This window comes from Pleuronectes platessa, chromosome 11, assembly GCF_947347685.1.
Source record: "Pleuronectes platessa chromosome 11, fPlePla1.1, whole genome shotgun sequence".
Taxonomy (NCBI): domain Eukaryota; kingdom Metazoa; phylum Chordata; class Actinopteri; order Pleuronectiformes; family Pleuronectidae; genus Pleuronectes; species Pleuronectes platessa.
Genome location: NC_070636.1, coordinates 7,468,479 through 7,494,423, shown reverse-complemented (window position 1 = coordinate 7,494,423; position 25,945 = coordinate 7,468,479). Strand labels below are relative to the sequence as shown.

Sequence of the window (25,945 nt, the reverse complement as noted above, 5' to 3'; positions counted from 1 at the left end):
GCCTAGACTACATTTGGAGTAATCCTTAACTTCACTAGAGAAATCCAGGTTGTGCAGAATGTTTGTTTAACTGCATGAATATGTTTTCTACATACAAATGTATACACCTATGTGGTCAGGCCTACCCCATATATGTTCTTTCCCGTGACTCCTTTGTAATGCAATGAATTATTTCAGCTCCTCTCCTTCTCCTGCTTTCATCAAATGTTCCTGAGCTCTAATGGATTTAAACAGTCTAAATGAAATGAGTGTGACCCTCACGTCTTGGATAATCTTCCACTATCCACTAGCCTTTTACTACTATACACATCATTTTGGGACCTATCCCTTAGTTAATCATCATCTTCCAGTTTAATATACTGCACATGTGCTTTAACAAGGCCTCTAATTGCACACATCTGTCACCACTGAGTCATCTTTGAGATCAGGTTATGTCATCTGTACATAAGCGGCTGCTATGAAGGGGGGGAAATATATCCAGCAGAGGCATAAAATAATTAGGCCCTAGGTACCTATTATTATAGTTAGTGTTTTGTTATTTATATAATTGCAATTGGTGCAGAGGAACCAATTCAAAATGATATTGTAATAACTCCTGGGCTTTGGTGTTGTCCCCTAAGAAGCACACTTAATTGAGCCTTCTGTTCTGTACCAGTGCTTTCCACGAGTGACGACTGCTCATCAAAGTCCAGGCCGCTCACTCTACGAGGCTCAGACAGTGAAAACAGCAGTTTATTAATCACAACTGGAGGAAACTGGTCTTTAGTCGGGCCAGGCTCATTTTATCCATGACAGAATATTGGCATCACCAGAGGTAGCACCGAATTTGTTCACGGCAAAACTAATTCACTCGCTTGCTTCTCCAATCCCTCGTTGAAATGTCCTGCGCACAAATGCATCTTTTGTTCAATGTCATGTGTGGCTCAGTTGATTTAGCTTCAAGACCTTGATCACACTGTGCACCCTGCAAAGGAAAAACCTCCCTGATGCACTTTAACTGAATTGAAAAAAGCATTTTGTGGGAACAACGTGTAATTCCAATCGATATAGTCCACGAAAGGAGACTTCGATCGCTAAAGCAGAAAGCCTGATCAGAGCTGGCGTCTAATTTCTGGAGGAGGGCCTTGCTGAGGAGTCCTCACTCACCTTACCGTCCCTCATGGGTCACATGCCACATCTACCACGCACCCTGACATTATGCATACGTCGTAATCCCCAAGCAGTTTCTGCTGTTTCACGAATGTTGCTCAAAGAAAGTTTTCATGGCAGCTGTAGCAGTGAAGGTTCAATCTTTAATCAACCTTGAAGATTATTTCTCATGTTTTCTGAGTGCATGGTGCTTGTAAGTATGACTTAAAGGTTAGTTCTCAGGCGGATTAGAGCTGTAGACTGCAGGAGTTTGACTTAATTCCTTTTTACTGAGCGAAACTTCTATATACGCCACATGAAATATTGACATCTCCTTGCAATACAGAGAAAGTGTGTTTATACAGTACGTGATGAGAATTGTGAATGTGACCCTCGCTCAATCCCTGACACACACACACACACAAATATCTACACACACACAAAAGCAACTATTAGATGTTATTGTGCTTTTTTATAGGAGTTTTCCTCTTGACTGCTGCAAGTCCCTTGAAATGGCAGCAATAAATAAAAAATAGCAATAGCAATGTTTTTGTTTTGGCCTAATCCTGTAAAAAGTAAACAGTGCATAGAAAGCTGGAAGAACAAACCCCCATATAACAGAGTTCTACATGGAATCCTTTTCTTTGCTATTCAGAAACTGTCTTCTGCCACCTTCGTCCCTGAAAATATGATATCGTTCTCTGACTTTACCTCTCACGACCATTACGTTGAAAACTTGTCTTCCTTTCTTAAGGCTTGTTTCAAACCGAAGAGCGATATGTATTCTTGAGCGTTAGCAGAGGGCCGTGCAATATTAATCCGTGTCTCTCGCCTTCGATATTGCAAACAGACAGCGCTTCACTAAACCTTGTGTAAAACAGAACAGATGGGCTCAGGAAATGCGATCTGGAAACACGCCTGAGATGCAACGCTTTGATTCATCATTTGATTTCACTTTTGAAAGCTTAAGGTAGAATTAACTCGGATGACTCACCGGTATTCATTCCAACCCCGCCAGACGTTTCGGCAATTGCAATGAACAGTTTAAAGTAGAGGGGGTAATGGATTAAATTAGGGCCACGGTCGATGAGTCGGTTGCATTTCCTCGATTGCAAACATCAAGGACCACCCAGTCGATAGATGAGTACTCTTGTGTTTCTAAACTGACCGTGTATAATGGAGCGTTGGGATGTATTACACCCAGTTGGGTTCGAGGCTAGCGGAAGAATGACATAATGAACGAGTTGTTTTTGAGGTACTTTCTAAAGAGATGTCTCTGGATTACGGTAAAACAGGGAGGGCGTGTTTCTGAATGCAAAATCCATCTCTCCACCCAAACCTGCACATTACTAACAAGTTCTGTCAAACTCCATGTGACCCGGCTTTGACACGGAGGTTGTTTGCGGTTGGAGGATTTCTGGTCCGGGCTCATCAGTTTAGATCATGCTGAAGAAGTAAGTGTTGAGGAATGCACCTTGTTTGGACTGTTTGAAATACAGGCCTAAGCTGTTGCGTGATGATATCCAGATTGGGATGTTATCAGGTTCTCTTGTATTCACACGTACATACAACACGCTTTGTATGCTGTTTATCTTTTTCCGCACCAACTTGAGTTAGTACTATGGAATTGAATGACCTGATGATAGTTTACATACATATATTTACCTTTCCTTTTTTTTTATTGCTCACTTTTGCCCTGCAAAGTGGAATATAGAAGTTTAGTGATGCCGATCAATGAGCAATAAAGACGTTATGTAAATGAGGAAGTCGTGAAAAAACACAATCGGTTCAGAGTGTACTTGGCCCTTTGGGAGCCTAGACAGGCAGTAAGGTATTAACTCCATCCCATAGTTTCCCAGTAGGGGAGAAGCCTCAGGTCAGTGCCCCAGTGAAATTAAATATTTCCCCGTATCCAAGGACTCCGGCTCCAGAGGAATGTCTACTATGTGCACTCGGGCCCAGCCTGAATAGTTCACCAGGCACCGGCTGATGGACGAGCCCAGCGGGTCATCATGTGGAATACAGGCGTCACAATAGAGCCTGTGTTTCCTCCTCGGTTGTGCACAGGAGCAGGAGGCAAGATGAGACAGAGAAACTTCACTCCGTGAACAGTGGGATTGTTTTTCTCCCTCCGCGTCTGGTGATGAAGTTTTTTCTTCTGCTTCTCTTCGTGGAAGATTGATTGCTCCTCTTTCATAGTGATTACATGTTCTCTGTGCTTGTGGGTCTGAACTTGTTTATCACTTGCTATAAGACTAAATCTACCCTTTATTTTTGTATTTGGTTGAATTTTTGATTTTTTTTCTCTATTTCACAACATTGCTCTATCTTTTAGAGGGGTGGGGGGGTGTGGGGGGTTATCATTCACAACTCCTGGGGATGTCGAAGATTTCAACTAGCAAACTTGCTCAACAGATTCTCTCCATCTTACCTCTGTGCCACAGCTGTTTAAAAGGCTCCTCTCCCTCTTAACCTTCTCCTCCTCTTTTTTCTTCTTCTCACAAACTACCGTTCTGATTATTACACAACCACAGGAAACATCCGTTGCTGCAGGCTTAATACCTTTTTATTAAATTCCTTCCTATAGCCCCTACATACAGTATATTATGAGTGTGGACAGACATGGATGTCAAAATGTCAGAGTGATCCGTCGCGTGTTTGTATTTGAGCATAAACTGTCAACAGAGCATCTTATCGTCCCCATAACCGAATTGTAGCTGAGATAGTCTCACAGTGATACAGTTTAGTAGCTGAGAAGAAAGTTTATGATTCAATTAAAGCCAAAAAAAGGTTTAATAATTAAATGGTAAAAAAACGTTTTTAATACATCACCACAAATGATATACGATACTGTGCCTATAGTAGGAATTGACTTAAAGAATTACCACATATTTAACATGATCGCTTACATTTGGTTCATGTCCCACAGTATAGACTCTGTAAAGTACATGTTTAAAACCCAAAACATGAACTCTGATGAATATTTCACTGCAGACACAGTTTTTAATTTAACCATATCTGACTTCCTTTGGTTTGAACTCCACTTAAAAAAGCTCTGTTGTGTCAAATGAGAGTTTTCGTTTTTGGATGTCTGACGCCCCCACGATTTGTCAAGCCTCCAGAATCCTTTTAATGTGTTGTCCTTGGGTGAGTGTTATAATTGGATGGATAACAGATGTGACCCGAGGCAAAAAGGCAGCTATGCTCTCAAAATCATTTTGGGGTTTTGAATTCTGACTGTTTGAATGCGGTCGGATAAAGGAACTGACTTTCACTAGATCCTCAATGAGTCTAAACTAGTTTTCATTCTGAGTGTAAAGCTTAAACATGAGATTATCAATGCTGCTTCATCCACAAGTTAATTCAAATATAAATGCACAAGATAAGTTTTGTTTTATTGGTAGATTAAGATTTCAACCATAATATCTAGTCTCCTGGTCTTATAGTCATTTTAATAACCATTAGCAGTAACCTCAGTGGTGCATGATTGTTGTTTTTACTTCAAAAGTTCAAATACACTCATTGGTGGCATAACCCCAAAAACATGAACTTTTCTTTTTAATGTCTTGCTCAGTTCTTAAAGAATATTTTTTTTTTGGTTTCTGTTAAGAGTTTATCAAACATGTCATTTCAAATCTAAAAGCAGTTTGATCTTGATTAAAGTGAAAGTCAGATATTTACCGTCTGCTTCTCGCTGACTAAAATCTATTTCATGGATAAAATATATTTAGGCATCTGGGATTCATTTGAACTTTATGACGGTCCAACTAAAAGTTAATAAAGATAAATCAATAAATATATATATATATATACCACACAATAGTGCTTGTCTAACTCAGATTTATTGCATTGTGTTATTATCTTGGAACAGAATTTATTGTTGTATTGTGCAGCTGTGCATTGCTCCATTGTAACTCTGCTGTTGTGTTCAGCTAATGGTGTCTGTAGCTATTATCCACCAGGCTATATACACTCCCTTTTGACTTGTGGTGCCTTGCCTCTGCACCATCCTGCCTCGCGAGGCCGTGTACACAGCAGCCACTGTGTTCTCCAACCAGTGAATAGACTGTGGAGGCCTTTGTTCTTGTTGCCAGTCTAGCCAGTGCTGTGGTTCATCCCAGTGACAGCTTCTTTCTGGAGATAACAGTGTGTTCCTGCTCCATCAGAGTGGGGGCAGCTTTAAAATAGACCTGTAATCATAGGCCCAGACGGAGAAAAGGGTTAGACATGCTCTCACACGACAGCGCTAATAACAAGCTGCAGAACTCAACCTGGAAGGGAAACTGTTTGGATGTTTACCTTGCAAGATAGGGGTTTTAAATTCTGTTGCCCACATGCAGGTGATCTTTTCAGGCTGTTGCCTCAAGAGATGGGGACATGAAATGTGCAGAATACATCTTCCTAAGAGCCTCATCTCCACTGATAACCACTCCAGTGATTCCACAAAGTGCGAAACACATTCTTTGCCTGAGATGAAAGTCTTGTGCGAACTCTTTTCCTCACGTGAACTCTGCACTAAACTCACTGATGTGGCCTCATCTGTTCAGTTTGTGCAACCACGTATGATCTATCCCTCGAGAGCATTCCCATTTTACAATGGAGGGAGAGCGTCGGCCAAGCCAAACAGACTACAGTACAACAGATCTGGTGGCCAAGCGCTTTGTCCGTTAACATTTCCTACTATCTTAACAATATCCAAATGGCTTCAAAAGCCTGTTAATGGTGAACAGGCGGCGACCCGGAGCCGCATGTGAACCGTCCTCTCTCTCTCTCTCTCTCTCTCTTCCTGTATGAGAGTGACTCGGTTTCAGCCTCTGCTTCTCAGGTGTCTACTTGATGTCAGAGCAAAGGGGCCCAGTGACTGAAGAGGTCTGATTTGTCGAGAGATCATTAACCCACATGGTTGAGATAGAGGCTGTAAAATGAAGTAGGGCAGATGGGTAAACATACTTTTATATTTTAAGCTTGATCAGAACATGTGATACAAATAGAAGATCTGCTAGGTTTTTTAAATTGATAAAAACTTGAAACAACCAGTGATTCCAAGAGCACCAGTGTACTTCCCCACCAGCGCAGTGACACGTCATCTTCCATATCTGATGTGATCTATTGTTATTCCCTGGTAGGGGATTTTCATATCTCTGCTCGGATGGCCCGACAATGTTGATGCATATCATATTTATAGCTCGCGTAAGTAGATTTTTTGATAAGCGACAGTGTTGACTATGAGGATTAAGTTGTATCATACGAGGGAAAGGAAGTTATTAATGTTTTGCCCTCGTGGGTGGTCCCTCTTCAGATTTTATTAGCCATTCACGGTGTCTCTGGCAAGCTCAGATACTTCTCCATACATTCCACAGTTGTTCCAGATGATCCATGTTTTCACAGTGTTTAATTCAACATTTCCACAAATTCTTGTATGCATTAAAAATCGACACCCTGCACGCTTCTCACATGATCATTTGTGTCAGTACTGTTTTTGCCAGAAATCCCCCCGGTGCTCACATTTCTCTCGTAACTTCCACAAGTATTAGAAACTTCCCTCGGGGCAAAGCTGACCCTGAGAATGTTTTTTCATGTGTGGCGGCCCCAGTATGTGAATGGTACAGTTTGCGTTTTTCCTTCAGGGAGCAGAGCTCTCTCACCGCCAAGCACAACAAGCGACCGATCCACTGGAGGAAGTGAGAGCATGTCACCATCGGAGCATGAGAAAGGAGCAGGACAGGAACCCCAGCGTGGCCTTCCTCTGACAGCCGGCCCTCGTGGAAACAATGGCCCCTGGCAGCCTCTCAGTGGTCCTGGTCTTTGGCTTGTTTCATACATGATGTAGTGATAACTCGTGTGTGATCATTCTCGAGTTTATTACGTTTTCGGATTGTGAAGTCAAATTGTTTGAGTTGTATCCTCAGTGTAGAAGTAATCATATTATATCCATTTCAGTTAACGAACAAAAAGAGAAAATACTTCTTTATTTTTTAGAAGAGTTCAAACTTTGTTCGGTGAATCCGACTCTCAATGTGACTTTTTTTTATAAGGATTGTGACCGCTCATAATAAAACAATGCAAATCATCAAATTATAATCCCCATTGCGGATGAATACGTTTTTTTTTTTTTTTTAAATCGAAGCATCATTCCCTTGAAAAGAAAAAAATATAACAAAAAACCAGGACCACTATATCTAGATTAGATGTGTGCCTAAATAGTACGGGTTCTTCCTCTGCACTCACTGTCACTCGGTGATTCTATTAATTGTGAAAGCAGCATGAGGTTTAATTTCAGGGCACATCTCTGATTGCTGTTTCAATAAGGCGAGCTCTCCTAACTTTCAGTAATTGATCAACATGTCGGGGGAAGCTACTCAGACAAGGTGGGAGTTAACTTCTGAATATGAAATAGATTTCCGAGGCTCTGGAGGGCGTCTGGCACTTTGATTAAGACCTCAGCGATGATGTGTTGACAATTAAGCTCTGTCCTTGAGCCGCCATGTCACTTCCACAGAGATATAGTCACATATATAGTAGAGAAATGTTAAAGTTTGGTGCAGTGAATGTTTCTCCCCATGTGAGCAGTGATGAGTTTCTCGTGTTTCATGCCAGTTCTCCACTGTTCTAATCCTGGAGTTGCTGTGATTGTTTCAAAAGGCAGGCTCACCACGGAGCCTGTGATGAATATGCTAATGCAGCGACGTCTCTCTCTAAGCCTCTCTCACTTGCACTCATTTATTATCCTGAATTTATTTTTTCATCTATTATGTTCTACAATATGCTCCAGGTTGAAAGTAAAAATTACAACCAATAAACCATGAGTACAGCTTATCGTAAAATCACTGTTTCTGTATTCATGCCTCCGTGCTGGGGTGTTTAACGTTTTCCCGAAAGAATCTTCAAATTTGTTACATAATTTCAGTTCGGTTTCCTTTCAGATTTTGTATAAACTTTTTTTTGTCTTGAACATGATAATTCAAAACTGGCCTTTGGGAGCCTCTTCAGAATCAAAAATGTATTGATTAGTGTAAGTGTTCAAAGGTAACGTTAACCTGATATCAGTCCAGAAAGGAAGTATATGCAGATTTAACTTGTTGGTAGCAGTAATTCTAGGTTCAGTATGCAGCCTGGCATATTTGGCTTGGATGGGAGATCACATCATTATCACATAGCTGACATCGTGCTGGGCTGAAACAATTGGTAGATTAATTATACAAAAATACAGAACATTCACTATTTGTAATTTTGGCTGCAGCAGTTTTTGTTTGAAACAAACGTAAATTAATTGTGTACGATTTTCCCCAGATTCTCGGCGCTGTACAGTTTGGTACTGGGATGATTCTGGAAGGATAAGTTGGTGGTGAGGCTCACATCTAAGAGAGAGATGGTTACTTGATGAATTCCTACTCTCTCGTGTCTTTTACCTCTCAGCTACCAACCACTTTCTACCAGATCATTTCAGAGAGTGTAGATCTGTGCATTAGTCAATCATCTGCCGTGAATGTGGCTTAAAGACAAGTTATTCTTGCTGTGAATTCCTTGACCTCAGTTTCGGGACGTCTTTCCTTCAACACACCGGTTCATTAGATGCAGCTGTCATGGTCTTTCTTCTATTAGCCTACTGTGTGACCCGAGACAGCTCTGATCACTCACTTCATCTGTTTGTCATGGCTGTGGCTGTCGGCTTGAATAAAAATAAATCCTCAAAGAAGGGAATCAAAAAAGAAAAGGAAGTATATCTGCCAGTCTGCCTGTACTGTATCTGTCTGCCTTTGTCTGTTCCACCCTGCAACCTGGGCGCAGCACCTCGAGCATTAACTGCAGCTGTCTAAATGGATACACAAAAGAAATCCAAACATTCCTCCTCTCAGGGGAGTTCACTTACTGAAAGCATCACCTGATGTAACACTCAGCCCCCTATCTATATTTTTTTTAAATCCAATCACGGGTGTGGTGGAGCCTTCACAAAGCGACCCTGAACAAAAGGCCCTAATAAAACATGACAGCTGGCAGGATGGCCGTGTTTTTCGGAGAGATGAGAGGCCGAGTGTGGGGCAGCAGCAGTGAAAGTGACCCGGACACTTCCCTTTTCTGTCTGAGATGACTCAACGGCAAATATAGGAGAGAGAGAGAGTTGAGAGAGCGGAAGCAGAGGTTCGCTGCCGGGGTTAAAAAAGCAACACAGGAGCACGTTGCCCCTGAGCAAGACAAAAGGGTTCAGTGTCCAGATGCACACACATCCAGCTGCGAGCCGCGATGATCTGTAAATACGTGGTCGGGGGTCATATCTATATAGGAAGAGTCGAGAATGGATATTCAGTTCCAGGAAACAAGTGGTCAAGTTGAGGACAAAGTGATGAGTTCAGTGGACAGAAGGTGAAAAATCCAAGGAAAGTTATTGGCAGCTGAAAAAGAGCCTTGTTAGTTATTCATGAATATTTGACTTTATGCGCCTATTTATTTTTGGCTTTGTGAACGCGACATCCCAGGAACACCGTGATGGTATTTCTTCATATTCGGTACAAATGTTCACTTGGACTCTGAGATGAACTGATTACATTTTGGTGATTGATGGTCAAAGGTCAAGGTCACAGGGACCTCTCTAAACCCGTTTTTGTCTTCTGATATTTAAGAATAAGAAGTAAAAACCAATGTCATATCAAAAAACACTTGTATGACATGTAACAAAAACAGCAATTTCCATTAGATGGTTTCTCAAGGAACAAGGAACAACAATTTACTTTCTCTGATTTAGTAGATATAAACGTACATATTTTCTTATCTGTCTGCAAAGCATTCCATTCATAGTAAGAATATTAACTTTTTTGCTGCACTTTTTTTCCTGAAACGCACAAAATACTCACCATTATGTTTGTACAACCTGTGAACGCACCAACTGATAACCTATGCAATACCTAATCCTTTCAATGGAAACACAATGTTTCACCCCAGTTTGTTGTTGTCATTATTAGTGAGCTGTTTAAAGCCAGTTCCTCGATGCTTGAATGTGTAATTTGTTTGCCACTTAAGATCCAGTCAGCAGTGCAGCGGAGGAAATACATCACTTCTGTGGAGATTAATGAGTTGTGCTCAGCACTGTATAAAACCACTCTGCTGTTTGTACTTAGACAGGAGCAATACAAGTGTTTGTGTTCTTCAAACCTGTTGTGTAGAAATATTTACTTTACTTAGCTGAAATACAACAGATATTCATCACACAACATATATACGATTATAGCAGTTTGACAGCAAAAGCCAAATCCATGTGTAAGGGTTTTGTCTTCTCATGAGGAATGGTGTCAGGGTCTTTGTTGATATTGGCACCAAAACTGAATTGTCCTTTGTTAATGGATCCCTTTGTTTCTGCCGCCCACAGAAAGAAGCTTATTCCTTTTTGCGTGTCTCTTAATATTCCTCATCTCGTGACTCAAACTATCACATTCATCCTAATTTACACGTCTGCATGTTATCTGAAGCAGTTACACAAAGACCTCGTTCTCTGGAATTCAATGTAGGTGTGTTTTCTTGCTGCAGCATTCTCATGGTGTGTGTTTTCTTGCTTTTGTTTCCACAGTGACGAATAAGAAACCTTCCCACTTATCCATCACCAAGGTGAAGCAGTTTCAAGGATCCTCTGCGTTCATAAAAAGGTCACAGTGGACGATTGACCAGCTACGGCAGGTCAACGGCATCGACCCCAACAAAGTACGTCCCTTTGACTTCCTCTCAGCCACTGGTATTTATTTTGCTGATTAGTTGCCTCGATGATCCATGGAGACTAAATAACTTTCCCCACCCTCTCACTGTGTTTCTCTCCTAGGACTGTCCTGAGTTTGACATGATGTTTGAAAATGCCTTCGACCAGTGGGTGGCCGGCTCAGCGGGAGAGAAGTGCACCTTCATCCAGATCCTCCACCACACCTGCCAGCGCTACTGCTCGGCAGGGAAACCAGAGTTCATCAACTGTCAGTCCAAACTGCTGGGGGGTAAGACCGTTTAAACAGCCCCCCCCCCCCCCCCCCCCCCCTCCCCTCCCCTCCACTCCACTGCTCTGGGTTGATATCCCTGTTGATAACACGGTGGCTCTGCAGTGACTCGCTGCTGTCACACTGTGCTGTAAGCCAGCCCGAATCTGATTATGCACGATGACAACCGGCACCTGCTGCTGCGTATGAAAATGCATATTAAAATGCTGACTCGCTCGTACACAGCATCTGTTGAGCGCTCTGTCGAAGTGAGGTCGACGAGGATGCCCAACAAAATGCATCAGCGGTGACTCAAAACCCAGGTTGACCCAGATCGACTGGTTTTACAGCACAGAGAAATTACAACACTAAGCAATAATTATCCTCTAATATATGTGACTTTAATATTTTGCCGTGTGTGTCTGAAGTGTGAGACTCATTTGTTTTGATTGGTTTCCACCCTTTTGATTAACATTGGAGTGCTGTCCTTTAATCATTGTTTGACACTGATATTAAATCTGTGAGACTGAGGAGAAGCAGCCAGTCCAAAGCTAACCTCGACGAGTAAGTGGAGACACGCTGAGCAAACATGTCCAAACAAAACCGATTCCCAAACTGGTCGGACGAGTGAAATGTAAAACCACATAATTGGTGATATCCTGGCTGCAAAGGATTTGTTTACCTGGTAGGTGAAGAGTTGTCTTGTTTTTTGCTGCAGTGCAACCCAGTAGAGACGGCAGCCTGCTGCGTGGCTTGATCAGATATTGATCTGTTTACCCCCCCACAGCCCTCATCTATGAGCACCAGTCAACCTGTTGTATTGTTCATGGAATTATTTATGGAAAACCCATAACCGCCTGCAGGTTGTCCATCTGCCCGACAGACAGGAATCAATTAGTGGAAATAGAAAAGAAAATGTTTGCTTTACAAGATTAAAAAAACTTTGGACTGTATCACTAAAAAATTACATTTCACTGTGAGAAATGCGTAGAATTAATAATAATTGATATTGAAAATGTGCGCTTTTGATAAAGCTGTCACTCTTTAGGCAAAATAAATATTTTTAGGGATTTCTTGGTGATGCCTCAGCTTTGGAAAGTATTTTTTATCATTCGAATGAGAAATATTTAATTTATCTCCAGGATAATTGTGTTTTGTTTGTTATAATAGACTGGAAATATGTACAGATCTAGAGAATTATGATACAAAAACAAAAGAAATATACATAGCGATGTGAAAAATAAGATGTAAAAATGTGCATTATACTACAATATATTTCGAAATAAATGTAAACTAAAGTATTTAAAATACATCTAATACAGTATTTACGACAGCTAAGATATATGTCTAAAAAGTAATGAGGAAAAAGTAACCTGTAATATAGAGTAAATCTGGAAAATACACTGTATGGTCTATAAAGTAGTAGAGTGTGTGTGGTACTATAATTACCGTCAAATCGGCTTTCGCTCTTTTCCTTAGCCTGTGTGTGGGATCCCACTATCTGACCATTCATGATAGAGATGTTGCCTCTCCTTCTTATCCTGTTACGTTGCCTTGACCTCCCTCCTACTCCACAGACCCCGACCATGTGGGACTACGTACCCCTGGTGCACAATGTGGCCTGTTAGTGTGTAGGTGGGAAGGAAGTGGAGTCGGGGAGAGCACGGAACCCAGGGGTCTTTGGAGTGGGAGGGATTATTCAGTGTAAATGTTCCACATCATCCAAACGCCTCCGGTAGATCTGAAAATTACACTTACACTGTTATTTCAACTTCACAGGTCATAGATGATTATCAGGCACATAGCACAGCCCCGTAATATATCGATGAATTTACGCACGAAAATGTCCTTTTTAAAATACACGTTTAAGGTCCATGAAACAGGGTTTGTAGCATCATCTACTGATCTAGCTATTGACACCATGCTGGAAATCCTTCAGGGTGATGATCTGATAATAATCTCCTGGCTCCCAGTGTGTGTGTGGAGGAAGCTGTGCGTGAGACGGATGAAAAAGTTGACAGTCCCCCCCCCCCGCACTTTGTGACAAGAGGAACAGTGAGGATTCTGGCCCGAAGCCATCTGTGTCTACTCCAGTTTAAGTCTCACACCAGTGCAAAACAAAACTCATGCCGCTGCTCAGGTGTGGGACCATAACTGTGGGAGACTCTACCTGCAGAGAAAACATCCCAGGATGGCCGTCGCATGAAAAGATAACAACATACATGGTTAATTCAGGAGAGAGAAATTAAGATGTGCAAATCAGTGCAAAGTCCCTGGAAGACAAACATGTGTTGTCATTCAAGTTTACAAGCACATGATTAATGTAGCGGATGTTACTGCCAAGTGACAGATCTCTCAGGACGGGACACGGCTCATACATGTCTGAACTGGGGATGTTAAAACTTGACGATGTCCTCAGTGCCAGCAGCTCGGCTCTTCACACGCCTCATCTCGATCTGTTTTCCCAGGCTGCCTCCACAAGATCCTGTCCATCTTCAGTTGAAAATGAAAGTTGACTGCAAGCAACGGCCATGTAGTCAATGTGATTCATCACTGATTTTTTACAGTTTGACACCAATATTCCGAAACTTAACCCAGATAAGGTCATACTCTGAATAAGTAATGATCAGATTACGATCTTTGGAGTATTCCGACCTGACCGGTATGATGTAGATGTATGTCTGATTCGGAGTATAGCATCCTATAGTTTTCAAACAGTTTGCGACATTGACATGGTCAGCTGCTTTGTGACACATGATCTTGATGTAAACAAGAGGGAAAAATAAAGTTGCAGCTTTTGCAAAAATGGACATTAGAGGATTTAATGACACATTGATGTCATAATCAGGGTTTGTGCTGTAATATGTAGATTGGTAATACGAACAGAATATTCTATTAGCATATCATGTAAAAAAAATCATTGAAATATCAAAATGTGAACATATATATTAGAACAATAAAGCATTTGATTTGGATAGGCAAAGCAATTTCAATAAAACATGTTAGATTCAAGGTTGAAATTTAATTCACTAAGATAAGTGGATCCTTTCAAATCTACAATTGAGGCAAACTTGTCAATGACATTCTTGGAGAGTGTTTGGTTTAAGACTACTTCAGTGTGTTGTGAACAAAATTGATTGATATAACTAGGATTGAATCACTAGTTATAGTTCCTGAACATAAAATAACCATTTATATACGTTTCACTGTAAAATAAACATTTAACCCAACAGATGAATTATATAACAGTAACCAGTTTGATAATTGCATGACAATTACAAAGAACTGAACCCTTTAACTTGTGGTTTTATATCCCAAAACAATAACCCGTCTGCACTAATTTCAAAAACCATATCCTGTTGTAAACATCCAATCTGACCATGACTGTTAATATTTTCTCACCGCAGAAGACCGAGCTGTAGATTCAGTCATTTTCCGTTGCAAGGTCTATTTGAACAGAAAGAGGAAAGAATTTGTTTCCCGCAACGGGCACCTGCTAAGACAAGGTAAGACAAGGGTTTGCAAAACAACTTGGACTCAATGATTCCTTACTAAAACATGATGAATTATTCAAATTAAACCAATAAAATGTCCTTATATCAAGTGATGATTCCTAAGTTTGAGAAGAGACCGTGCCACCTTTTAGAAATACATAATTTTAACTATTGTGATCTATGGAGAGCAAGTTGAGGAAATGGGAGATATGTACAAGGGGCACCAGATTTCCAACTGAGATTAGCAGCAGCAATTTGTTAAGTAGTACTATAAGAAACATTTGAAAGTCTTATTATAAATAAATTGGGTCATTCTTCAAAGTTTGATTTCTAAAAGTTTTAAATGACTCCAGTTTTCCAAACGTCTGAACTTAGGCTTGGCTCCTGGCTCTTAGGGACTTAACCGACCCGTGTCGGTAATTCTACAGAGTTGTGCTGTAGTTACAATTTACACACACACACACACACAAACAGATTCTCTCTGTGTGCTCCCAGTGAGCAAAGGGTCAGCATTTCCCCTGTGTGTGTGAGAGTGTGTGTGTGAGCACTGTGGTGGTTCAGTTCACGCTGGAAGGGATTGTGAGTTGTGATCACTGTCCTCCTTCCTCACTGAATGTGCAGAGGTAATTCACACTTTGATAGAAGGTTGATTGAGTGATTTCTTACTTCTCTATACTTCCTGATATAATTAAAAATATATAACATTGAATTTCAGTTAAGACTCTAATGATGGATAGCAGTGTATTGTATGATGCAGATGTTATCTGCTCTGTGAACCGAGTTTTCTCTTCATTAATACCTAGTAGCTGCTGTTCTGTCAGTGCTGAGGTGCATTAAAGACAGAGTGTTCCATGTTTGTTCCATCAGTGCCTGGCTGATGCCTTTTAACAAGCCTGACTAAACAAAAGGTCTAGAGGAAGAAAGCCTGAACCTTCCGTCTAACAGAGAAGTTTCAGGGGATTGATCTCTTTGCTTTTCTCCCAGTTTGACGAGATTGAAGGTTTCATTCAGTTGCTACACGTCCAAAATAACAATGCAATAACAAGTATACTAGAAGTGAATCAGATGTGGATCATGCCAGAGGGGCCAGAAAGGTAATGGGGCCTCCACGCTAACGGCTTTCTTACCGGTTATTATAGGATCATTTGTCTGAAGCTCAGCATTGATTCACACATTTTATATTAACAACCGGGTTTATATGCCGATGACGAATGTTCAACTAGTCGAGGTCCTACGCCTGCGGAGGTGGGAATGAAAAGTGCAGCATTGTGCTGCCTAGTAGACTCTGATTGAATGTATATGAGACATATACAGTAAGCTGTACTTACGGATATAATATACTTCATGGTGGAAGAAAGGTGTTATTGGAAATATAGAGAGAACTGCACTCTTTGAAAGGTGTTTAGGGGGTGACCATTGAAAGAGTGAATTAACTGTATGGGGAATAACTGCAGGAACAATGTGAAGGAAAGTGATTGGATAAGAGACTAGGGAGAAATACTAGGTGTGTATCAGGATTGCCAGAGGGAGGTGACCTCCCTGGAACCTCTGCTATAGTTTTATCATATGCTGATGGAGGTAATGTAATGTCAGGATTTGCATGAACTCAAGTGCAGCCGGGGGGTTTTCTTGCAGCAGCATTAAATAGCCTGTTCTGTTTTTTTCTTCTTTTATACATAGTCCATCTGAAAATATGATACTTGAACTTGACTTTATTGTATTTAAAGACATAGGAAACAGTTTACGCATGATAAATTAACTGTACGTAAATCAGATTGAAATTATGTTTTATACGATTTTTAATGTCGTCATATAAGAAATGGTGTTAAATATCAGTCTAAAAAAGCATTAAAATAACCTTGATGCATCCATGATCATTTCATTTACTGTCAGCTTCATCCAAAATATATTGAAAGATTTTCTTTTATCACAATAACACTCAAAATCCAACTAAGGCTGCGGTTTGGATCCTCATGCACTCATCCGCCAAAATAAGTTTGATATTGTTACGGTATTTTTTCAGTTTCAGTACTTGTCCTGTACCTTGTGATTCTTTCATTGATTTTTAAACCAGTGCACTGCTGCCCGTTGTAAGCGTGTCTGTTTGGAATGGGTCTGTGGTTTGCTTAGCCCGTGGTGAGGCTGAACCTGACCTGCAGTAATTGAGCCGGCCAGTAAAGACCTGCTGCAGGGCCCTGAACCCCACTGCATCGCTGCCGTTCACCTGTTTATTCAAAGATCAGCGAGACTCCCCTGCTTGCAGAACCCTGGGGAATCAGTTGTCGTTGTTGTTGATGTGAACGCGTTGTCGTCGTTATCAACAGCATCACAATTAAGTTGATGCGTCCCAGCCGCTGCTGCTACAGAGCGCCGCTCGCCTGTTTATTAAAAGTTTGTTAATATTGAACGCATCAAATGTCACAATTGCACCAAATCCGTCACTGCACTTCCTTTAACAATACACATGTTTCAAGTGTGAAGCCGATGAGATGAACATCAGACAGAGATCATTTTAATGGATCACACACAGTTGAGCTGAATGTAAATATGAGTTTAAAAGGTCACCATCAACTTGGTTAGAATTAGATTGTTGCGGGTGCACTCAACTTTATTAGTCAGATCATCAACTTAACATGAGGATTAATGTAATCATGCTCTATGTCCTCTCTGTGAACTGATATTACACAAACCTGCAGTAAAACAAGTGATCTCATAAGAGCAGAAACCTGGGGAAGAGAACGCCCTGATTTAAAATAATAGCATTTACACCTACACTATAAAGTCAAAGGACCCTGGATGCGATTGAGTGCGGTTGCGATCACTTAAAGAAATCCTTGACGGAGCGCTCAGTGTTTCTTGTGAGTGAATAACAGCAGCCTCAAAGCCCTCTGGTGATCTCTGGGTAATAAGGAGACGTTTTGATGGAACTTGTCGGAGTGCAGATAAGTATGTAAGGAAATGATTGTAAGACACACACACAGACACACACTCTATCTCTTCAAACACCCACACGTTGCACCCCACAGCAGTATCCCTGCACTGGGGTTGATATGAGCATGTATGCTGGCAGAGTGAAAGTATGAAAGGCACTTCATCATCTTGTATCATCTGCATGAATCTGTTTTGTGTAGGTGTTTCTTCGTGAAATTAACAATCCTGTTTGCCTCTGGAGTGAATATGGATTGTGTTTATTTTCCAACACGTTCCTGTTGATTTCCATCAGCAGTGTATTCTGTAATCTCGTGCCTACAGCTGAACTGGGAAAGGAGAGAAGTTGACGTTGAATGATTTTCCCTCTTCCTTGTTATGTTTCTTTGGCCCCGGCTCCTATTTTCTACATTATTTTGTCGATGGAGAAACAACTTCCCCCTTTTTTCTTGATTCTCCATTGTTGAAGAAACCCTGGTTTATTATGAGGACATCATGGGGTATGGCAACAAAATTCCTTGTGCATTTCTGAGAGAGGTGTGTCACGGATCAACAATGTATGTGGATGAAAGGGCTCCTCTTTTAGATTCACCAGTGCAGCAGAAGGGTCATACTGGGACAAACTGTGAGCCGCTGCCTCATTAAAGCTAAGACTGAATTAATACCAGCGAATCCCCAAAGTGAAACAAAAGACCTGCTGTTCTCCCCACTAATAACAGTGCTTGCTGATCTTTTACCATTTTAAGTTGAGACACACTAAAGTCGATCACAGCGGTGGCACCGCGTAGCATAAACCACTCCCACACACTTTTTTTTTCTTCTGTAATTACATTCTCCACTGGGGGAGCCCACGCTGCCGCCCACCACTGATCTAAAGAGAGAAGGAAAGTGGTGCGCAGACATGTGGGTGAAGGGTGTGGAGAGGCTGCGAGGGTGGGGTGTGTGATATTGAGGGATGATGGGAGTATTACTCCCAGGGTTACTCTCCAGGAGGAGAGGATTAAGAGGAATCTGTCCGAAGGTGGAAAGGTCTCCTTTCTAGTGAAGACCTAAAGCCACTGTGAGAAAATATTTCTTCTCCCCCCCCCCCCCCCCCCCTCAGACAGAAGCGGAGCAGGAATGTGTTGTGTGTGATCTGGAGTCCTCGTTTTCAAGGTATTGTGGTTACATAACTTTGGTGTCATAGTTCAAAAGCTAAGAAAGCACAGGCCGTGATGAGTCCTATGAGACACATTGTGATTTGTAAATATGGGCTATGCAGATAAAATTGGATTGATAGATTAAACACTACATCCACGTTGTAACGGTGTCCTTTTACAGTTAACTATGGTGTTTAGTTTTAAATTTATTAATCAGATGAGGCTTAGTTCACCATTAGTCCAGATGTGTTCTCGCACCTGTGGCTCATTTGTTGTAATCTCTGGAAAACGAGCTGATGTAAGAGTTTCCATTTCCTCTGGTGCGTGGGTATGAAGAGCAGTGTGTCCATCTGTGTGTGTCTGCGGCACATTTCAGTGTCTACACCAAATTGCTTTGACTTTATCAAGTTAACTTTCCTGTGAAAGAAAAGCAGCTGGCCTCGCCGTCTGCTTTTGGGGCTGTGTTATAACCCACTGCAGTGGAACTGTCCCAATTACCTGTCACACACTACCTGCATCGATGCTACGGGACAAAGACTCACTATATTGTAGTTTCCTGTGGGAAAAGATTGTCGGGTCTTAATACAGTCAGTACCTTCAAGCTGTTGCTCTGTCTAGTTCTTCTCCTCAAACTCATTTACTGTTTATCTGGGAATAACGTTTCCTCCGGCTTATTGCATCAACCGGTGTTTGTGAGTTTCTTTATTATTTTGAAAACTTTTCAGACAACATAGTTATATATTTGGCATTTCAGCTAACTCTTGCTAACAATTCAGTTTGGGCTAAAGCAACGAGACCTTAGTCGGATGTTTTCCATGATTAGAGACATGTGCACTGTAGAAAATCAAGTAGAAAGGCCTTAGAACTCAGCTGGACCGGGCGCGGTATCCACACTCTTAATAACAAATGCCATTTGGTGTTTTTCCAGCAGCGGATAAATAGCCATTACCAGAAACACATGTTTTAAGACGTGCTGAAAGTAATTTAGTCTCACAATCAAGTTTTTTATTCACTTTTGTAAATTTACCCTATTAGTATCTTCCATCCAGCGACAGCCATTGTCAAATAAAGAAGTCTTGAATTTATTATGTGTTGCTCTCATTTTTAATCATTGAGAACTATGCTGTAATTTAAAAATGACATTTCAAGATGTCTCTTTCCGTCAAACTAAATAGCAGATCCCATCAGTAGTAGGTGAGAACTTTAAAAACAATGCAGATATTTTCTCACACTGGCATCCTTTCCTCGGGTACATTTATATATATATATATATATATATATTTATGTTATTGACAGATTAAACCCCACTGGAAGAATGCTACTGTATCGTCAACAAAGAGAAAGCAGCAGGAAGATTGCTGTTCCTAGCTGAGTTGTTAGCGTAGTGCATAACAGCAGCCCCCCCCCCGACACGCGGTGGATTAATGGCTTGTCAGGAGACACATCCGCGGGGCTGCCACAGCTCTCTGAAGATGTGTTCCGTCTTACAGCCACTGCTGATTCCTCTCCAGGGCTGCCAGGGAGGCAGAGCCCACACGTCCTCTCTGTGTTGCACTTCAGGTTGGAACAGAGAAGAACAATCACAGAGCTGGTTGAACGTCAACAGAAAGCACTTCCTCCCATTTAAAGAGACTCTAAATCCGGCGTTGCATGTGTGGCCGTTATCTTCCTTTAAGATTGAAAAGGTTAATTTCACTTGCTCTTTCCTTGAAGTAAATCGGCTTTGAAGAAAAGTCATTAGCCACCTTCCCTCATTGGCCCTGATGGAAAGCCATTTACTTTTTCATGTTTCAGTCCTCCACCATTACCAGTAATACCCCGGGTCACCGATTGGACGACACCAGTCTAATGTCACACACTCATTTTTCACAGGCGCTCCCCTTTACTGACCAAAGGACTGATGATCTCCTTCCTTTCTGTCTTTTCTCTTTCACTTTCCTGATTCTCTTTGCCCATGTGCTCTTCTCCCTGCTCCCCCCCCCTGTTATCTGCAGGTAACAGTATACTCCACTCAGCCGCGGACACCGTGACGAGTGCTGTGCAGAAAGCCAGCCAGGCCCTGAATGAGCGCGGTGAGCGATTGGGCCGGACCGAGGAGAGGACCGCGGACATGATGAACAGTGCCGAACAGTTTTCTGTCACTGCACACAAGGTGAGTGCCTGTGTAAGAATAGATGCATTCCAATGCATGGCCTCAGGGTGTTTTAACACAAAGCTTTGAAATGTTGACTTCGAGTCCAGACTTATTCTATTTAACATTTAATTTAATCCACTAAGACCTAAGGTGCACATTAAATTGCCCTCTACAGCCTGAGCGTTGTTTGAAAACGACCCCCTCAAACCTGAAGGTTCTTTGGAGAGCTGACAGAATACCAAATGTTTACATCTCAGCCTCTGAAGCAGATAAAGATAAGAGAGCTTAAACATTTAGTTTGCGTTTTAAATCACTGATGTTTCCCTAAACTTCAAGAACTTCAAAATAAGAAAGAAAGAGAGAGAGAGATCCCCCCCCTCCTTCCCCCTCAAACATTGTTTTCCCGACTCGATCAGCGAGCATCTGAATCGTCTGAACATCTGAATCTTCTTCATTGTTGTTTTCGTTGTTGTTTTCTTCGATGAATCACTGGTGTGCTCTGCTTCAGTATCTCCCCTGTCGCTAAGATCCTCGTCCATCCTCTGAAACAAACTCCCATCATACATTTCACCTTTTCCTTGAGTATTTCAGCGAATCACGACGTGTTTCATCAGTCTGAAAAAACAATGACATCGTGGATAAGACGCAGACGTCTCATGCGGCTTAGAAGCACAGAGACATCGCACCCGGTCTTAAAGACATAAACACACACATCTGGTCTTTATGGGTTAAACAAAAAGTTGCTTCTTTGAAACTCCGACCTTTCAGCAGTGTAGCTCTCTGCTGAGGGAAGATACGTTTCATCCTCTCCTCTCGTTTACTCTCTTTTCTCGTCTCGTCTCGCCTCATGCTCCATCTGTCCCGGATCTCCTGTTTGTCAGGAAAAGCACCAGCAAGCTGTTTAATGAGGTTATAAGGATAATATGATTATTTTACTTCAAAACGTCTATTGCTTTGTAATGATTATGACCAGCTCTACTCTAATAGCACACAGTATAACACCCACACCTAGTTTTGCTGCCTGACATGAGCCCACTGAAATGGTGTCACTGTCTTCAATAGTAAACCCATTCACTACCCACTGAAATGACTGTTTTGAATGATGCATAACGCCGCACCAGTAATGGAGGGATAATTGAAAGACATTTGAGGAGCCTTGCGCGGCTCTTACTGTTCACAGATGAGCTTCCCCACTGTGATGAATTACAAAAGCTGTGATAAGCAGAGAAATATGTCTCGGCTGCGGAGGTTTCTGGAGAAGACGACAGCAGGACCCCCCACGGAGAATCACTCGATTGTCTGCGTGTCTCATTTCACTCGCTGCCATTAGATTCTTTTTTTTTTATCATTTCTTTAATAGCTTATCATTTATCCTGCATATTAATATCAAACTCATACTGCTGCTTGTCTGACGCCTTCTGTTTAAGGCAATATAAATGGGGAAAGAGGTCAATCCTGCGGGAATCATCAAACTAACTCCTGCACTTCCTCATGATTCTGTTTGAGAACGACATTGGCTTGACAGGATGTTTTACGAAGGATTTGAGTTTCTCTGCTACTCGCGTCATCTGCATGTGTTTAAAGTGGACCTCTGCACATACCGTAACTTTAAATCAATGCCAAGTGCATCTGAAGTGCTGTGACAGGGGGTCACCTTGCTTCTTCTATCTTTGTTCACTCCTGTAATTCCCTCACTGCGCCTCACTGCATGACAGCAGGCGATTTAGCTGCTCAGGTTTAATCAACATTTCTGCACGCTGCTCTGCTGCCCCCACTTGTTCAGTATGTAGAATTCAATTCTCCTCATTCTACTAAAGCATACCCCATACTATGTGTGTGTATGTGTGTGTGCATGTGTGTGGCCCTGCTATTACTCATAATGTACATTTTAAGGGAAAGCGTTTTAAGGTTTAAGTTAGAGACACGGCCGTGTGTGTGTGTTCCATCCTTAATGTCTTCTGTAGCTCTGTATGAGTTTGGTGTCCCCGGTCCTCTCTCTAAAGACCCTTCAGCCAGGACCCATTAGAACCCTTGTTAATGAGATAAATGAGCCTGCCTCGTCATTGCCTGAATACAAAAACACCAGGACCCCTGCCTGCCTCCCAGCACCTGTGTATTAAACCTCTGCTAACAGCTTTGAATTATTCTGTGGATGAGTTATAAAGTAATCTAATCTGAATTGAAAACACATTACCTCATTTTATTCGTTCATATTCTTGTTGTATCTGCTCATCATCTCAAGCTTTTTACTCCACTTGAAAACTGTCTTCTTGTATTACTCACGGTATTATCCTGTAACCCCCCCCCCCCCCCCCCCCCCATCCCATCCCATCCCAATCTTTCTACAGCTTGCCATGAAGCACAAGTGTTAGACCACTGCCAAATCCAACTGGGCTGGGTGGGGTTTCACCTATCGCCAGTCGCTGTACAGAAGAAGGATTCCAAATTTTATTCTTTTTAAAAATCTTTAATATTATTAGTATTTGTTAACAATGTTAACATTTGAATGTTTTGGGGGGTTATTGTGCTCCGGTGTGTCCTCTGGGGACCATGCATCGATCGGAGGGCGGGACGAGACGTGTACAATGCTCCTTCAGTCTGTCAACAGAACGCTTAATGCTTTGGTTCAAACTTTATTTGATAACTACTGTCGTCCAACCCCCCCCCCCCACACACACACCAGTTTTCATGTGCTCAGACACTGATGTGTGTTCACGTGCCAAGTCATTATCCAACGAACAATAGCTTTGTCTTTGCAGATTATCCAATGTTAACAGTTATTTATGAGCCCTGCCGTGTTTGAGCAGTAGCTTTGTGATTCAGGAGTGTGTGCTGACACAACACATACCAGACAATGGCCGACATTTTCTGATCTGATGTTTACTTTGCACCCAGATAATTATTGTTTAAAACATTCATAAGAGAAACACGTCCGTCTGTTTCACCAAATCCAAAAGTGTTTAATTTTCACTCTTCTGGTCGTTTTTTTAATGTCAATGATTTCAAATTCTATTACAACAGTATTCGTCCAAATGTTTTCAAGCTTTTCACAAACTGCACACGACGCTGAATGAGGTGTTTCTGATGACATAATATAGAACAGGATTGAAATGTGTGGGTCTCTGTTCACAAAAAAAACAACCAAAACAACATGGAATACCGATCGCCAACATTTTTGGAAGTGTACTTGAAGAACTAATTTTCTGATTAAGCTTTTTACATTATGATAATTTAAGTTAAGTGAGGGGATTTCAGTAAACCAGCTTCTGCGTTATAAAAAGCTAAAACATGTGATTCTTCTCGTACTATTATCTCAGTGTCCGTAGAGCTAAGACGTCCCATAAACATGGGGCGTTTTGAAATTACTCCTGGCTGTATTTCCACTTTAAACATCTGTTAGTCATCTCTTGTGCTTTCTGTATAATTTGGATTGAATAATATTCATAATAATGATGTTTGTACTGATAGATAAAGGACTAACTGTCCCAAATAGCAGCAGCAGCAGCAGCAGTGTTTAATAGTTTATTTTTCTGTGCCGGCGTCACACTTGCCTGTACCTTCGGCTTCCTCACTGGCAAGATATCACCCTCAACAATGTATTTGATTCTTTTTTTATATAATTTGAATTTTATAATTCATGATGTTACTATACACAGACAACCTTTATCTTGCAGAGCACTGTTGAGTTCATAATGAAACGTTCCAGTTGCCTAACTCTTTGTGTGCTTTTATTCCTCTCTCTAACACTTTGGATGTTTATTGTTTTAATAAAAAAAGACATAAAAATGAATTTAATATGCAGTGACCTTTTTTTTTAAATTAAAACCATCTTTAGCACTTCCATCAAACAATGGAATCAGAAGTGTGTTTATTGGGTAATGTGTTATTGTCGTATTTCTGTATTTCTACATCAGTTCCCTTTGAAAAATGTGATGATAAAAACCATGTCACATTTTCTTTGTCTCTGTGGTCAACTAAAGGTTTTGGTAACATTAAAATACTGTATAACTGTGTTCTTACTACAGAGGAAAGAGATGCAAAGCAACAGTATGAAGTTGAGGGACAAATATTTGCATTTAAAATTACTACTTTTATGCAATTGATTCGCTGTTTACTTATTAACTTTACATCATTAAAATTACCTGTGCCTTGTCTGGAATGTAAAGATATGTTTTAAGATTAAGATATAAGCTTATAGGCGTAGGTAAAGGTTAAGGGTGCCAGAGGTTAGAGTAGGTTAATGAATGAGATGAGTAAGTCAATGCAATGTCCTCAGAAGTCATGGAAACACAAATCTCTCTCTCTTCATCTCTCTCCCTTCCTCTCTTTCCATATCTCTCTCTTTCGTAGACTCTCTCGCTCTCGTAGTTCAGGTACATACTGCCCTCATGTGGTGTGATTCAAAAACAGACGACCCTGCACAAGACATGACACATTATTGGAGCTTGTGGTAATGTCAATTTGGAATAAAATATGACTACACAATAACTAATTATATAAAATGTTACATAAATAGTCTATTAAGAGGTGACAATGGGGGTTTTGACCACAAAACTCTGATTTCTGATTGTTAATTGTCAATAATACCTTGTAGCTTCATAGTATTATAAATCCTATGTAGTCAAAAAGGTTTTATTATGAAAAGGAATAAACATAATATCTACAATGCTGTCATTTTACATTTAACACCTTTCTCCAATACATCTTTGAGCTGTTAGTCTGTGAAAGATCCTTTATAATTAGATTTTACAATATTGATGGTGTAGCAAAAGTGATTGAACTATTACTTTGCCATATAGGTCATATTATACAGCCCCCAAACTGCTGGGTTCTCCAATTCCCTTAATCCAAATCCACACTGCAGTATCTTTTTTATCTTTTTTTTGTCATGGTACATGGTAAAGACCCACATCTTTCAAATGCACTGGAGGCTTCCATTAAATATTTATACTTTTCAAACCCAAGCTGTGATAACCCTGTTGTTGTTTCGAGGCTTCTCAGACTTCACACAGCTCATCTCCAGCCACGGAGGACGGTAGGAAAGTGTTTGTACAGACTGAGCCGTTCCCACCGTGACGAGTAAACTGGCCTTTGTGCTCAAAACCAGTTTCCTTCTAAGGAGAAACTGGCTTTGGAGGAGTACCAAGCCAGATTTGTTTTACATGCAGACAA

The 25,945-nt window shown here is 41.1% G+C and overlaps 1 protein-coding gene across 2 annotated transcripts in view; it reads left to right on the top strand.

Annotated features, from left to right (window-relative positions):
* stxbp6 (syntaxin binding protein 6 (amisyn)) overlaps positions 1-24,563 on the top strand; it is a 57,805-nt gene extending 33,242 nt beyond the window's left edge. The window contains exons 3-7 of one of the 2 annotated variants that reach the window (XM_053434781.1): positions 10,688-10,818; positions 10,934-11,099; positions 14,486-14,584; positions 20,634-20,791; positions 23,122-24,563. In XM_053434781.1, coding sequence (XP_053290756.1) covers positions 10,688-10,818; positions 10,934-11,099; positions 14,486-14,584; positions 20,634-20,791; positions 23,122-23,145 — 578 coding nt within the window. In that variant the 3' untranslated portion in view covers positions 23,146-24,563. The remainder of the gene's footprint in view (positions 1-10,687; positions 10,819-10,933; positions 11,100-14,485; positions 14,585-20,633; positions 20,792-23,121) is intronic. The other variant, XM_053434780.1, reaches the window with a different exon arrangement.
* The last annotated feature ends 1,382 nt before the right edge of the window (positions 24,564-25,945 follow it).